This window comes from Diceros bicornis, chromosome 4, assembly GCF_020826845.1.
Source record: "Diceros bicornis minor isolate mBicDic1 chromosome 4, mDicBic1.mat.cur, whole genome shotgun sequence".
Classification (NCBI taxonomy): Eukaryota; Metazoa; Chordata; class Mammalia; order Perissodactyla; family Rhinocerotidae; genus Diceros; species Diceros bicornis.
The window spans coordinates 77026074-77038813 of NC_080743.1; the positions used below are offsets into that span (position 1 = coordinate 77026074).

At 43.4% G+C, this 12740-nt stretch overlaps 1 protein-coding gene across 1 annotated transcript in view; it reads right to left on the bottom strand.

Annotated features, from left to right (window-relative positions):
* The window catches only part of KCNH1 (potassium voltage-gated channel subfamily H member 1), a 353446-nt gene extending 343015 nt beyond the window's left edge, over nucleotides 1-10431 (bottom strand). The window contains exon 1 of the mRNA XM_058539782.1: nucleotides 10257-10431. Coding sequence (XP_058395765.1) covers nucleotides 10257-10335 — 79 coding nt within the window. The 5' untranslated portion in view covers nucleotides 10336-10431. The remainder of the gene's footprint in view (nucleotides 1-10256) is intronic.
* Nucleotides 10432-12740: the final 2309 nt, after the last annotated feature.

Here is a 12740-nt window from a genome sequence, read left to right on the forward strand (position 1 = left end):
CTAATGGGAGGGCAGTGTATACAGTGTGGATATGCTGGACAAAGGGATGATTCACGTCTCGGGCAGGATGGAGCGGGACGGCTGAGATTTCATCACACTACTGAGAACGGTGTGCAATTTAAAACTTATAAATTGTTTATTTCTGGAATTTTCCATTTAATATTTTCAGACCTCGGTTGACCTCAGTAACTAAAACCTCGGATAAGGGGAGGGGTCTACTGTACGTGAGAAATTGAGGAGAGAGACTGAGACCAGGAGCCAGCGGAGGATACAGAAAGAGAAGAAAAACAGAAAATTCAAAGAGAAGGCATTACTAGAGACAAGTGAGAGGTAGGGATTGGGAAGTTGGGAGAGAGGAGGCATTTTAAATGAAGAGAATAACAGAGAAAAGTGACACATTTGATTAAGTTGGCCAGAGCATAATCCCTGGACGTTCTAGCTAGGTGGGAAAAGTATAAAGTGGAATTTCATCTGATGGAAAGAGAATGACTAGAATGTAGGACCTTCTTTAAAAAGAATCAGTTATCATGTCAAAATGGCAGACTGAAAACACACATTTATTTCCTTGTTCTTAAAAAATTAAATGGAATATACCCACAACAACAAAGAGAAAGGAGTTACCAGCAGGCATGAGCTCAGTTTCTGGAAGATGAAAAGTAGATGGAGGATGATGTGTGGCAGAGGAAGCCACGATTTTAAAATTCAAGAGAGATCTGGCCAAGACAGGGGCTAATGGGCCCAGGAGGTCCCTGAAGAGACTCGAGACATTGAAATGCTGCTACTACATAGGCAGGAATGAAATGTGAGTAAAAACTGAGAAACTAATTGGAAGTCTATAGAGAAAAAGTCCACTCACTTTCTGACACAGGGCCTCCTCCATCCACACACTCTGGCAGCCAAGCATTTACCTCTCATAAAGAAATGCATGGAGTTGTTTGGAAAGCAGTGGTCCTCCAACTGCAACATCCACTGGAATTGCCTGAAAGGCTTAGTAAAACAGATAACTGGGTCCCATCCCCAGAGTTACTAATTCACTAGGTAGAAGGTAGGGCCCGAGAATCTGCATTCCTAACAAGTTCCTAGAGATTCTACTACTAGAAATTAACCAAAGGCAATTTACTTAATCTCTTTAAACCTCAGTTTCTGCACGTGTAAAATAGGAACAGTGAAAGTACCCATAGGATAGAGTTATAGTGAAGACGAGAAGAGACGATGTATGTAAAACCTCTGGCACACTGCCAGGCACACATGTGAGAAAGGCTATGTAATTTGTCCAAGGTCATGATTATAACCAATAGCTATCATTGGTGCTTATAACCAGTATTAACCGGCTTCTAATGTCTGTGATAGACTGCCAGTTTACTTATGGTCTCTTTTGACTTCCAAGATTATGCAAGTGAAAAAAGATGGAAAAGGAATGTGAAAGTCCTCATCAAGCCTGTAGGTGACCAACTCGCTAAGTTGAAAAGCAAGGGCAGGCATATGCTGCCTTCATCAGGCAGATCACAGGTGTTTTTTGTTAGTTGAAAGAAGTACCTCAGTGCACACCCCCTCACCAAGCTCATCCCCATCACTGAAACTGATCTAGACAAACGGTTGTCACAGTACTTCATCCAGAGAACGAGTAACTGGCTCTATAGGTCAGAGTCTTGTCAAGAAAATAATGGTCCCTTCAAATGGATACTTAGAGGAATGTTTAATAAGGAGCTATTTACAAAGGCAGGGATGAGGTGTAGGCAGTGGTGTGCCGGTAACCTGACTCTCAGTGTGGGGATGGGGTGGGGATCCCTGATTTATAGCATTTGCCAATTTCTGCTCCCACCATGGCAGATTTCAAGCTACAGGGAGAAGTCCCTGAACCAGGAATAGGGAAGAGACGCACATAATCAGATCCTGAGAGGTGGTACCAGCCAGCGGCAGCCTGGCCCAGAACACCACTGAGGAAAACTTCAGCAGGGACAGCGAAGGGCCCCAGGGTCAGGAACAGTGGGACATTTTAAGGTGCTCAGCCCTACCCAAACCCAAAGGGAGCGAGCTGGAGATGTAACCGTTAATCAAGGGAATACAGATAGGCTATGAAGACACTGCAGGGAGGAGACCAGGAGAATAAATATCACAGCCTCTCCCTCCCGCCTCCCACCTCATGGTGGTCTGCCCCACAAGCTGAAGCCAGCCAGGGGCCAGAAAGCAAGGGCGCCTATTGACCTAATCCATATAGGTCAGCCTCCCGGGACACAGAGCAGGTTGGAGAAGAAAGAGAACGGCTCTAGGGAGGCAAACAGAAGATACGCAGTACGTTGGCCCATGTAGAGGCTCAACGCATCATCTTAATGACTGCAGCGTAGAACTCTAGTCAACTCAATCCCAATAATGCTGAGAGGAGACAAAAGTAAAGAAACTAAAAACTTAAAGATGAAATACAGTCTTATTACTCAAACTAATTCTATTTTCTTTGTCATAGCTGTAAAGTTCTAGTCTAAACTATGCTTTCCAAATTTACTCTTAATAGAAACCAAAGTTCAGCAGGAGACAAATATCGGTAAAATTTGCCAATATAGTATCATCTTTCAAACGCTGACTCCAGCACTCTGAGAATGCCAGTGAAGGATGCCTACATTTTTGCTTAAGAGAAAGACGTAATGAGAGGCCATTCCTCTTCGTTATAGAAGCACCTGATGTCATCACAGAACCTTTAAAAGCCTATGAGAAACGATGGTTTTGAGGCACTCTTGGTTAATAATTACATTAAAAATTATAGGATTGACTCAGTTAATTTCAGAATATCAGTTTTATGCAATATAGGACTAATCAAGAGTTGTCATTTTAATTTACATAATGAACAGTCTTAGGATAAGTAAGCGAACCAGTTCTGATTATTGACATAGCTCTATAATACCCAATCAGAAGAGTTTTAAGTAATTTTGTCATTAACAAGAGTACATGACTGTCAGAGCAGAGAGTTGCCCAGACTGCAATGTGATCAGCAAGACTGCACTTGCACAAAGAACAACCAGAGCATCAAACAAATTCCAGCATCTAGGATGTGCTGAAAACTCACAGCAATGGGTGAGCGACCCAAGACAGCATGCCAAAGAAAGAGCAATGGGATTCCCAGAGGAATGAAAATTTTTAAGGAAACTTCCACCACATTCTTCACACATTCTGCAATCTTCTTCTTTAAAATGACTTACGGGATCCGGTTATCCCACATCCAATCTCACAAAAAAAGAAACAGCTATAAAATCTAGGAATAATTTTGGGTGAGGTGTTTATAAGGGAAAAATGTGTAGCAAGTGTTGAGTCTGTATAAAATCTCTTAAATCTCTGGAAAGGTTTACAATGCACGTTGGGCTTCATCATGGATTCCTCAATTTGAGACCCAACATCACAAAAGTCTTACTCATTTTGGGATTCCCAGTCTCTAGCACAGTATTGGGCATGAAAGAGGTCCACCATATTTATGAAATTGAACCATAAGCTAGCCTTTGCTTTTCATGTCCATTTGTCTTTGATTTTTAGTTCCTCCATGAAATCTGTGCCCTTCCTTCAGTCATTTTATTTCTTTCACTAAAATAAACATAAATCATTCACTTCCTAGTTCCTTCTCACTTCCAGCTCTAATTTTTACATAATCTCTGTGCCCAGAGTTTATTGCTTCTCAACTTAAGAAAATGAGTCTCCTAAACACTCTCACACACACGCACACACACACACAAATGCACCTTTGCATGTGCCCTCCGCACACAATTCTACCTGAGCAAGTCTTTCACGTCATTTATGATCATGTGTGAGGGAGGTCACTCTGTGAGAACATTTAAACACACAGTACAGACTGATGTCTCCCAAAGGGCAAGGGCAAGTTTTGTTTTCATTTCATTCTGTTCATGTGCTCACTACTAAAATAACTCTCGACGACCCTGTGTTATTAGTTACCAGACTGTTTGCGAAATGTCATTATTAAAGAAAAAAAGGAGAAAGTACCAAGGATTGGCAGGGATGTAGAGTGATGAGAACTCGCATCCACTGCTGGTGGGAGTGTAAACTGATACAAACCCTTTGGAAAATCGCTTGGCAGCATCTACCACAGTTACACATGTGCATCCTAGGTATATACCCTAGAGAAATACGTGCTCCCGTCCAAAAGACACATACAAGAATGTCTGTAGCAGCATTAACAGCAAAAAACTAGAAACAACTCACACATTGGAGGAGGTCATTGAAAGAACACGACCACTAGTTGACCCTCAAGCTAGACCAGGACAATGGGAGGATTCCCACTCTCTCCCCTGCCCTTGGAATGTACGTTCTGCCCACTGTTCCCACAGTGGGAGCCATTTCAAGGACACGGACTAGAGAGAGTAGGCGTTGTTGAGAACATCTGTGCAGTATACAGGACTGAACTCAGTTAAGGCCTCCATATAAACTTCTAAGATTCTGGCGGGCAAGTGCGGAGATCTACTTGTCTTGTGGCTGCCCAAAACAAGGCTCGTATGTAACATCCCTTGCTTATTAAAATTGCCACCTACCAATCTATAGTGGTCATCGTCTTTCTTCAGTCTCTCCTTGCCTTCCATGTATGGCGGCCAGTTTGCAAACCAACATATGTCCATCAACAGCAGAAAGGACAAATAAAACGTGTGATGTGCTCATACCATAAAGTATTATACAGCAGTGAAAATGAACTGATGGTACATGCAACAACATGAATGAATCTCCAGCTGACAAAAGAATACACGCTGTATGGTCCCATGCACACAGAGCTCAAAAACTGACAAAAACAAACCGTAGTGTTCAGGAATGCAAAACAAGGTGGTAAAATTATGAGGACAAGCAAGCAAGTGATCACCATAAAATCAGGAGATGGCTCCCTTTGGAGAATAAGGGAGTTGGGCTCAGGAAGGGTCCCAGGGGACTTCTGGAGAGCTGGCAAGCTTCAATTTCTTGACATAGGTGGTGATAACACAGCATTTACTTTATACAAATGTGTTAAGCTATACAAAATTATTTCACGTGCTTTTCTATTTTGGTATTAAACAATAAAAAAGGGTTAAAAAAAGGGGGAGAAGAATCAAAAAGACAACTGTTATTAAATTTTAAAAAATGGCTTTCAGGTGGAAAAAAGAGTGGGCTAGGTCATTTGTGTTCCATGGGGCAGACCTCGAATGAGTGGTAGCTGTAAGAGGACAGATTTTGGTGACATCAAACAATAATAACAACAAAAGAAGAAGAACGAGGAGGAAGGGGGGAGGGAAGAAAGGAGAAAAGAAAAGGAACTAGTTCACAACTATAGATGCCTAAAAACAGAACATTTCTTGTAAGAAAGTGAGTGTTCCATCCCTGAAGCTATTCAAGCACGGGCTGGATAACCACTGGGAGGGATGTTCTGGAGAGGATTCAAACACTGGAAAAGGAATTGTAAAGAATGTCCCTTCAGACCAAAGATTCCATGCCTCTCTTTCTCTTTCTCACCAGTTATAGGTGTGGCCATTCAAAGAGAAAAACTAAAAAAACAAAAACAAACCGTGGTCCAAATATCCTAAATGTATAAAGCAGATACTCGCTTTATGAAAAGGGTTCCTTTGAATAAATAACTAAGGTATATTTTAAATGTTTGTTTACAAGCCATTAACTAACCAAAAATAAAGAGGAGGAGGAATTGAGGAGCTTCAAGGTAATGCCGGAGAAACCACTGCCAAATGAAGTCCAATCATAAATGAAGAGCTAGTGTCAGAGAGAATGAAGCCAAAGATTCAATTTACCCACAGTGTTCCTCAAATGCATCTATTCTTTTATGATAGATTATTAAAATAGATGGATTTCATAAAAATCAGGGAATTTGGAAACTTTACTGCCTTACATTAAATCACAAGGCTTCCTCCTCTCAATTCTCCAGCTAAGATCAATCAACACATTTCACTTTTTGACACTTGCAGAGAAAGACAGCCAAGCCTTGGCTGAAGGTTATCTTAGAAAATATTAGAAGAAAAAACAAGCTCTGCTGAGCTGGTAATAACCCAGATTATCATCCATTCCCCTTTCAGAGCAACAATGGCTTTTAACCAGTTCTCTGTTTTATAAATATTACTGTGGCTCAACATATCAATGAGGAGACACAACATTACCCGCAGCTCTCATCCTGTTTGCTAACTAATTATATCAACAACCTGAACCAACTTAACACTATAAAAAGCACAGCTGATTTAGCAATCTGTAAATTATATATGTACATAAATCTGCACAAAAATGTGCTGCGTTTCACTCTTGCTAATGTGCATGGATTCTTACTGGCACCTACAATTGTTTGCTATAGGTTTCCGAACACTAAAACATATGTTCTGCCTAGAATGGGACCAGTTAGAGTAATATTTTCATAGTTTTCTGGCACTGAGGTCTGCCAGCCTTCTTAAGACAGACCTCCTATTTGCTTCAGCGAGCATTCTGACAGTAAGTGCCTGCAGATTTAAGCAACCATCAAAAAATATTCTGGAACAACACTTTCCAACTATGAATATACAGAAAAACAGGCTGACTTTGCCTATGTGGCAACGAAGTCAATAGAAAGATTTGAAATGTTCACCACCGTGACCATAAGTAAAATCAAATCAAATGTGGGGCATTAATTTTTCCTGGTGACTACTCTTAACTATCCAACAAACAGATAATTATCAAGTCTCTCCTTCAAGTGGTATTCAGAATGTATTAAAGTTAAACTAGATTTCAGTCCCATCAAGACCAGTAAACATCTTAAAAATGTATTTTTAAAATATAATGTCAGGCCTAAATAAGAGTTACACCCAGGAAACATTGTAACATAAGGGCAAGAACCTTGGACCAAAATTCACTAGAATGTAACTTACTCAGGGTAAGGAGAGTTTCTTGTTTTCCATTGTATTCCAGTGGTCAATAAATAAACTCAATAAATCTTTGTTGAATGAACAAACCAGTCACAACTGCTGGCTAGTCCCTGAGCTGCCTCTAACTGCCTTTTCTAACTCTGCCTCTTAGTAACTAACTGTAAGTAAATTACTTGACCTGAGGATTCTTAGTTCCTGAAACTAACATGGAGACACCTTACCTGCTTTGCTGACTTATGAGGATCAAAGGTGATATTCTATGAAAAGTGACTTAATACTTCGTAACAGGCACACAAAGGTCAAGTGGCCATTCTCCTGCCTCTGCCTTCAGCTAAACCATTAAGAAAGGTAAAAATACTGCCCTTCCTTAAAACAGAATTAGCTTCTCCTTTGCCCTGTTATTCTGTTTAGATGTAGTAACATGGCTGTTAGCCAAAATGGATGTTGTTCTTGTTGTTATAACATTTTATTTAACCTCCACTGGGAAATTATGCTTCTCTAGAGAAAATATTGGTAATGCAAGGAAAGTCACTGCATGGTGTACCATAAGGAACACGACACGGGGGCCAAGGGGCTTGGAGTCTCATCAGTTCTCCCCTTAAATATTTGAGGAAATGTTCTTGCCTCAATTTCTTCAGCTACACAGTGCTGGGGAAAGAGGCAGATTAGATAGCATCTGAGGTCTGTTTCATCCTACAGTTCTATGATATTCCAGACATTAAATATTCAAATGCCCCCCAGTTCTATTATCCATTAGCATATAACAAGAGTTATTTTTTCAAGGATGATGAAAACAGCTCCACAGGCTAAGTGATAAGCGCTGAAGAAACAATGATGCTACAAGAAGGATGAATGATATTCTCTAAAGAACTCCTGCCTCAGGCACTGTCTGCCTGCCACTTTGAATTAGTCACTTAATATTTCTAGGACTCAGTTTTCTGGTCTGTAAAAGAGGAGCAATAATACTGCATACGACCACTGGGAGAAAATACCTAATGAAATGACCAAAAAGTATTGCTATTTAAAGGTAAAATGCTATTCAAATACTGTAATGTCCAAAAAAAGGCTGGTGGATTTTAGGAGAAGACAATCAATATTTTTAAATAGACTTTTTCCATCACAGTAAAATAATATAATGCATGTAGATATTGTGATATTTCCAAGAGTCCACATTTTTTTTCTATTCGTGTTCAGGAAATACGATGAAAGCGATCACTAAAAACTTAAATCCCACATTTCAGGATCAGAATCTTTTCTTCTGAAATAATAGGTAATTTTAAAAGTTCATCCAACTCTGCCAAGATGTTTTGTTTTTGTTGTTGATGTTGTTTGGTTGGTTGGTTAATTCAAGCCAGTGCTTGACTTCAATTAACCAACAGTCAGATTAAAATGCCAGCACTAAAAATATTCCCAGCTACTTATTCGACTGACATTCTATATATGCTTACAGAGGGGAAGTGGCTCTAAGAAGACCCACTAAACTAGAAGATATCCTGCCTTCTCAGCTCTAGCGGGTTTTTTTGTTTTTTTGTTTAATTGTAGTATCAGCTCCAGGATTCTTAAGGTCCTCCTACAAGCCCAAGGAATCTTGTAACTGTTACATGTAAGATTCTGTTACTGCCCTTCCCAGTCAAAAACATAACATGGTATACATTAGATACAGGGTTTCCCCTCTAACTTAAAGGACACTGCCTCTTCACCAAAAAATGAAATTGTCATTGATATTTATGAGGAAGCGGATGTCACTGGCAATGGGATCTCCAAATCTGCAAGACTGTCTCCATATCCCCTAACAGGCCAATAGCAACAGCAATCACAGCACATTAACTCTTACCTAGTGATTTTATTTAAAAATCTATGAACACCTCCAGCTTTTTTATGGCAGAAGAGTTCATGGTGGCTGTTCATGTAGTATTTATCATCGCCTTGCATCCCCAGGTGATAGCTGTGACCTTGTTGTACAAGCCACCTTACTTAGTTTGAGTGAGGAAGACCTTGAAGAGAAAGGTGACTGACCAGAAACGCTTTGATACTCTCCTTAAGAGGCACACGATCAATGACCATTTCTAAGAAAGTGTTTAAATAATACACGATGATTTGCTATCCTAGTTGATGAGTTTTTTATTATAAGATAAACTTAAATCACTTTTTAATTAAAGACTATTTCCTAGTAGAATAAGTCACTTCCCCTCAATTCCTAACTAAATCCAAATAGAAGCCCACAGTTTGAATACAAGCTCCGTAAGGCTCTGAAACTGTGATATTTACACATTTTTAAAACCCATTTCCTGAGTTAGCACTTCAGGTCCTTCTAATAGAAGAATGTCGTCTGTCTCTGGAAGGAGAGGGGTCCAGGAGCCTGCAAAGAGCATCTCCAGGCTCAGCCTCCCCCCCCCCCCCGCCCCGGTTCACTTTAGCCGTGTGACGAAGGGGTGTGCACTGCACCTTCCAACCGCCGGGCTCCTATTTGCTCTGCAGGTGCTTTAGCCGGGATGCTCTGCTGTGGGTCCTAAAGGCACTCAAAATGTTTCCCTGTCTATCCCCATTCCTAGGACTCTCGCCTCCCAGCGCTTCAAGCTACTGTCCATCTTAATGCCACAGGGAAGGAGAGGAGCGGGGAGCACTGGTTTATTGAGTAATAGATTTACAGGCTTGGTGAGTTTGGGAATTTATAGGTGAACAAGATTTATAGGCATAAAACAGTGCTGTGGTTTGGAAGAGAGGAACTATGACAGGTTTGTACCTGTGACCGCTTGGCCAACTCTGCACGTGTGCCCTACAATTCCCAGCTGAGTCCAGGAAACTCTGCCCCTCGTGAGCCTTAACTTAACCTCGAAGCGAGTGAGTGAAGAGGTGGAATCAGGTAGCCTTGCAGCACGACCCTAAGTCCCCACATCCCTACACCTCGGACTTTTCAGCTGCCAGGATGGGAGGTGGAGGCAGCCTCATCCTCCCATCCCTTGGGGCCGGGACCCGGAGTTGCCGTCTCTACAGACGCGGCACCTTGGGGAGCAGCCGGAGAGCCCCGAGAGCCTTCGCGGAGGGGTGGGCAGTAGCGACGGGGAATGCGCCGTCGCTCCCGGTGCATCCAGCTTCCCATCACTTTTCCCAGTACTTTGCTCATCAGCTGTCGCGCTCTCTGGAGATGAGATCGAGAAGGCGCGAGAAAAGCCCAAAAGGCGTCCCGAGGAGAGCTCTCCTGTTGGGATGGGGGCCCATCAGACCCCGCCCCGCCCTGCCCACCTTTCCCAGCCTCCGGGAGACAGCCCCGGGCGCCCGCGCCGCGGCTCCCAGCAGAGCTCTGGGGTTTGCTGCATCTGCTGGCGCCGAGCGGCGGGAGGCGGCTGCAATAAAGGCACGGATAAAAAGCCTGGGTAACCGAAATTCGAATGCACCTCTTACCATTGGACCGGCGGACAATATTCTCCAGAAACGTGTTTTGCGGAGCCACCAGTCCCCTCCTGCCCCCGGCCATGGTCATCCTCCCGGCAGCACGGGGTCTGGGGGGCGTCCCGGCGCGGCTTCTCACGACAGCAGGAGGCTGGGCGCGAGGCCCGCGCGCGATCCCGCCTCGAAGCGCCCCATGCGCCCCACGGGGACCTGAGCGGGCAGGGGCGGCGGCTCCCTCCGGCTGCCACCCTCGCGCCCTCTTCGCGCCTCCCTCCCTGCGGCCCGCCTCGCAGTGCACTCGCGCGGGGCTCGCCTCGCCGCAGCCGCCTCCGGGTGGGCGGAGGGAGCCGGCGCGCCTGGACCGGTGGCGCCCCCTCCCGGGCGCGTGCCCCCCGCCGGCCTGCGGGAGACCGAGCGGAGGGCTCCCGCAGCGGCCCGAGAAGCAGCGGGCGGCGGCGGGCCAAGGCTGGATTGGCAGCGCCACCCTCTGGGCACATCTGGGAAATGTGCTCAGGATGCGTCTTGGGCTGGGTGGAGAGGAGGGCGTTCTGAGCAGCTTTCTTGGTGGATGCACTTCCAACAAGGTTACCCCGAGTCTTGGGGGAGCTTGATGATGTTACTTTCTTCCTTTGCTCTGTTTCAGGCCGGAGCCCCTGGGACCTCTGAGGCTCTTGGAACACCTTCCTGCCTCCCTCTAAAGTTTCTTAGACTCATTTGTGACAGTTGCCCCAACCTTGATTCTGAAGCCAGTGTTTCACCAGTAATTTATGAAGTTGTATTGTAGGGGGTCAGACTTGCAGAGTGACTGACTGATTGAGCTCCAAAAGAGCTGTCTTGGGTTGTTTTTAAAGATGACCAAAGGCACAAATGCCGGCTCCAGACGTCTGATAAATTTTGATTGACCTGATTTCCACTCTTATTCAGCTAATATTTTACCTGAAGGCCGAGAAAATATAGGTATATTTACATAACTTTTTTAGCTGAAGCACAGTCTGTTATGATCAGTGTGTAAGGTTAGGAAACAGGAGCAAACTGACACACATCAAAACGGTGAGTTTGTCTCTGAGGGCAAATGCTTGGGGTAGAGGGGCGGGGCGGGCAACTTCCCGCACATTTAACATTAATTAACAACCAGCATTGGCTTGAAGGACGGTCCACACTGCACGGGATGGGGTGCTGGTCTACACACCTGCCCCCTGGTATAACGAAGAATCACGTACACGGAAGTTTCTGGGCAGGAGCTCAGACAACCCGTCTTTGTTCACTTACGTTGAGAGAGTTCTTTACCTGTCTTTTTACTACTCGTCCCCAGTGGGTGTGGCCAGAGACGAAGTCTGTGCCACACAAAAGGAATGAGTTGACAGTTTTCTACTTAGTTCCAGGTTGGGTCAACAGTCAACACAAAAATGTAAGAGGAGAAAAACTGATCCTGCAACCTCAATTGTCTGGATTAACCATCCTGACCTGTCCTAATGTATTGCAGATACCCTGTCTGAGTTCATTAATCTCAAAAGTAGAAGAACTAATTCTTGCCCAACAATCTCTCAGAGTTGCTGTGGAAATCAAATGTAATTATGTAGGGAACAGCGCTCTATATTGTAAAGTGCTATACCGAGGTCAGACGTCATCATTAGAGTGACTAAATAAATTGGGCCATCACAAACATCACCCTTTGTCTCATCTTGTGTAGACACACAAAGTAAACAGATGACCGGCTGTTAGCAGAGCTAGGTAAGGCTTGCATAAGCTTTGAAATGAAAGTAATGATACACTTTTTTCATAAGATAACATTCTACCCATCACATCAGTCACCCAACTTAGAGATGTGATTTCTTAAACCCTAGCTCCGTCTAGTGGTTCTTTGTTCTATTACAAATGAGATAACAAATGGTGGTTGAAGAGAACTTATTCTGAAATGTATTTCGTGCTGAGCTGGTTGGGTGGTGTCTGCCCACTTCATTTGAATAAAATCATTTGAATAAGCCTGTTACGGTTATGTTATCTACTGCACAAACATGCCCAAGGGGAGATTTTTCGTGACAGTATTAAAAACCCATCAAGCAACCTCATAATCCTGCTTGTGAAAGGAAGATAAAGACAAGAACGAGGGAAAAACTGTCATAGAGAGTTAATAAAATTTCTCAGATTTTAATGAGCTCTCATGTTCTGTGGCTCAGATAAAAAGGAAACAGATGATATTCATTTGAGGTGAGAGATGTTAAAGCCTTGGTAGGCTATCTGATAAGGAAAAGAAACAAGGAATTATTTTCCATTTTAATTTTAAATGTACTACTACAGTGGTTCTTAGCACACACTCCGTGTGTCTGTGTGTTGGCACCATTTTGAATACTATAATTTTCAGCGGCACACTTGAACAGATTAAAAGACCCAAAACAACATTAAAAAGTCAGCAATCTCTAACCACCATCACTACTCAATGTGTTGGCATCTCACAGTGTCTACGAAAGCACATCCAGCCATGCCCCCATTCCCTTG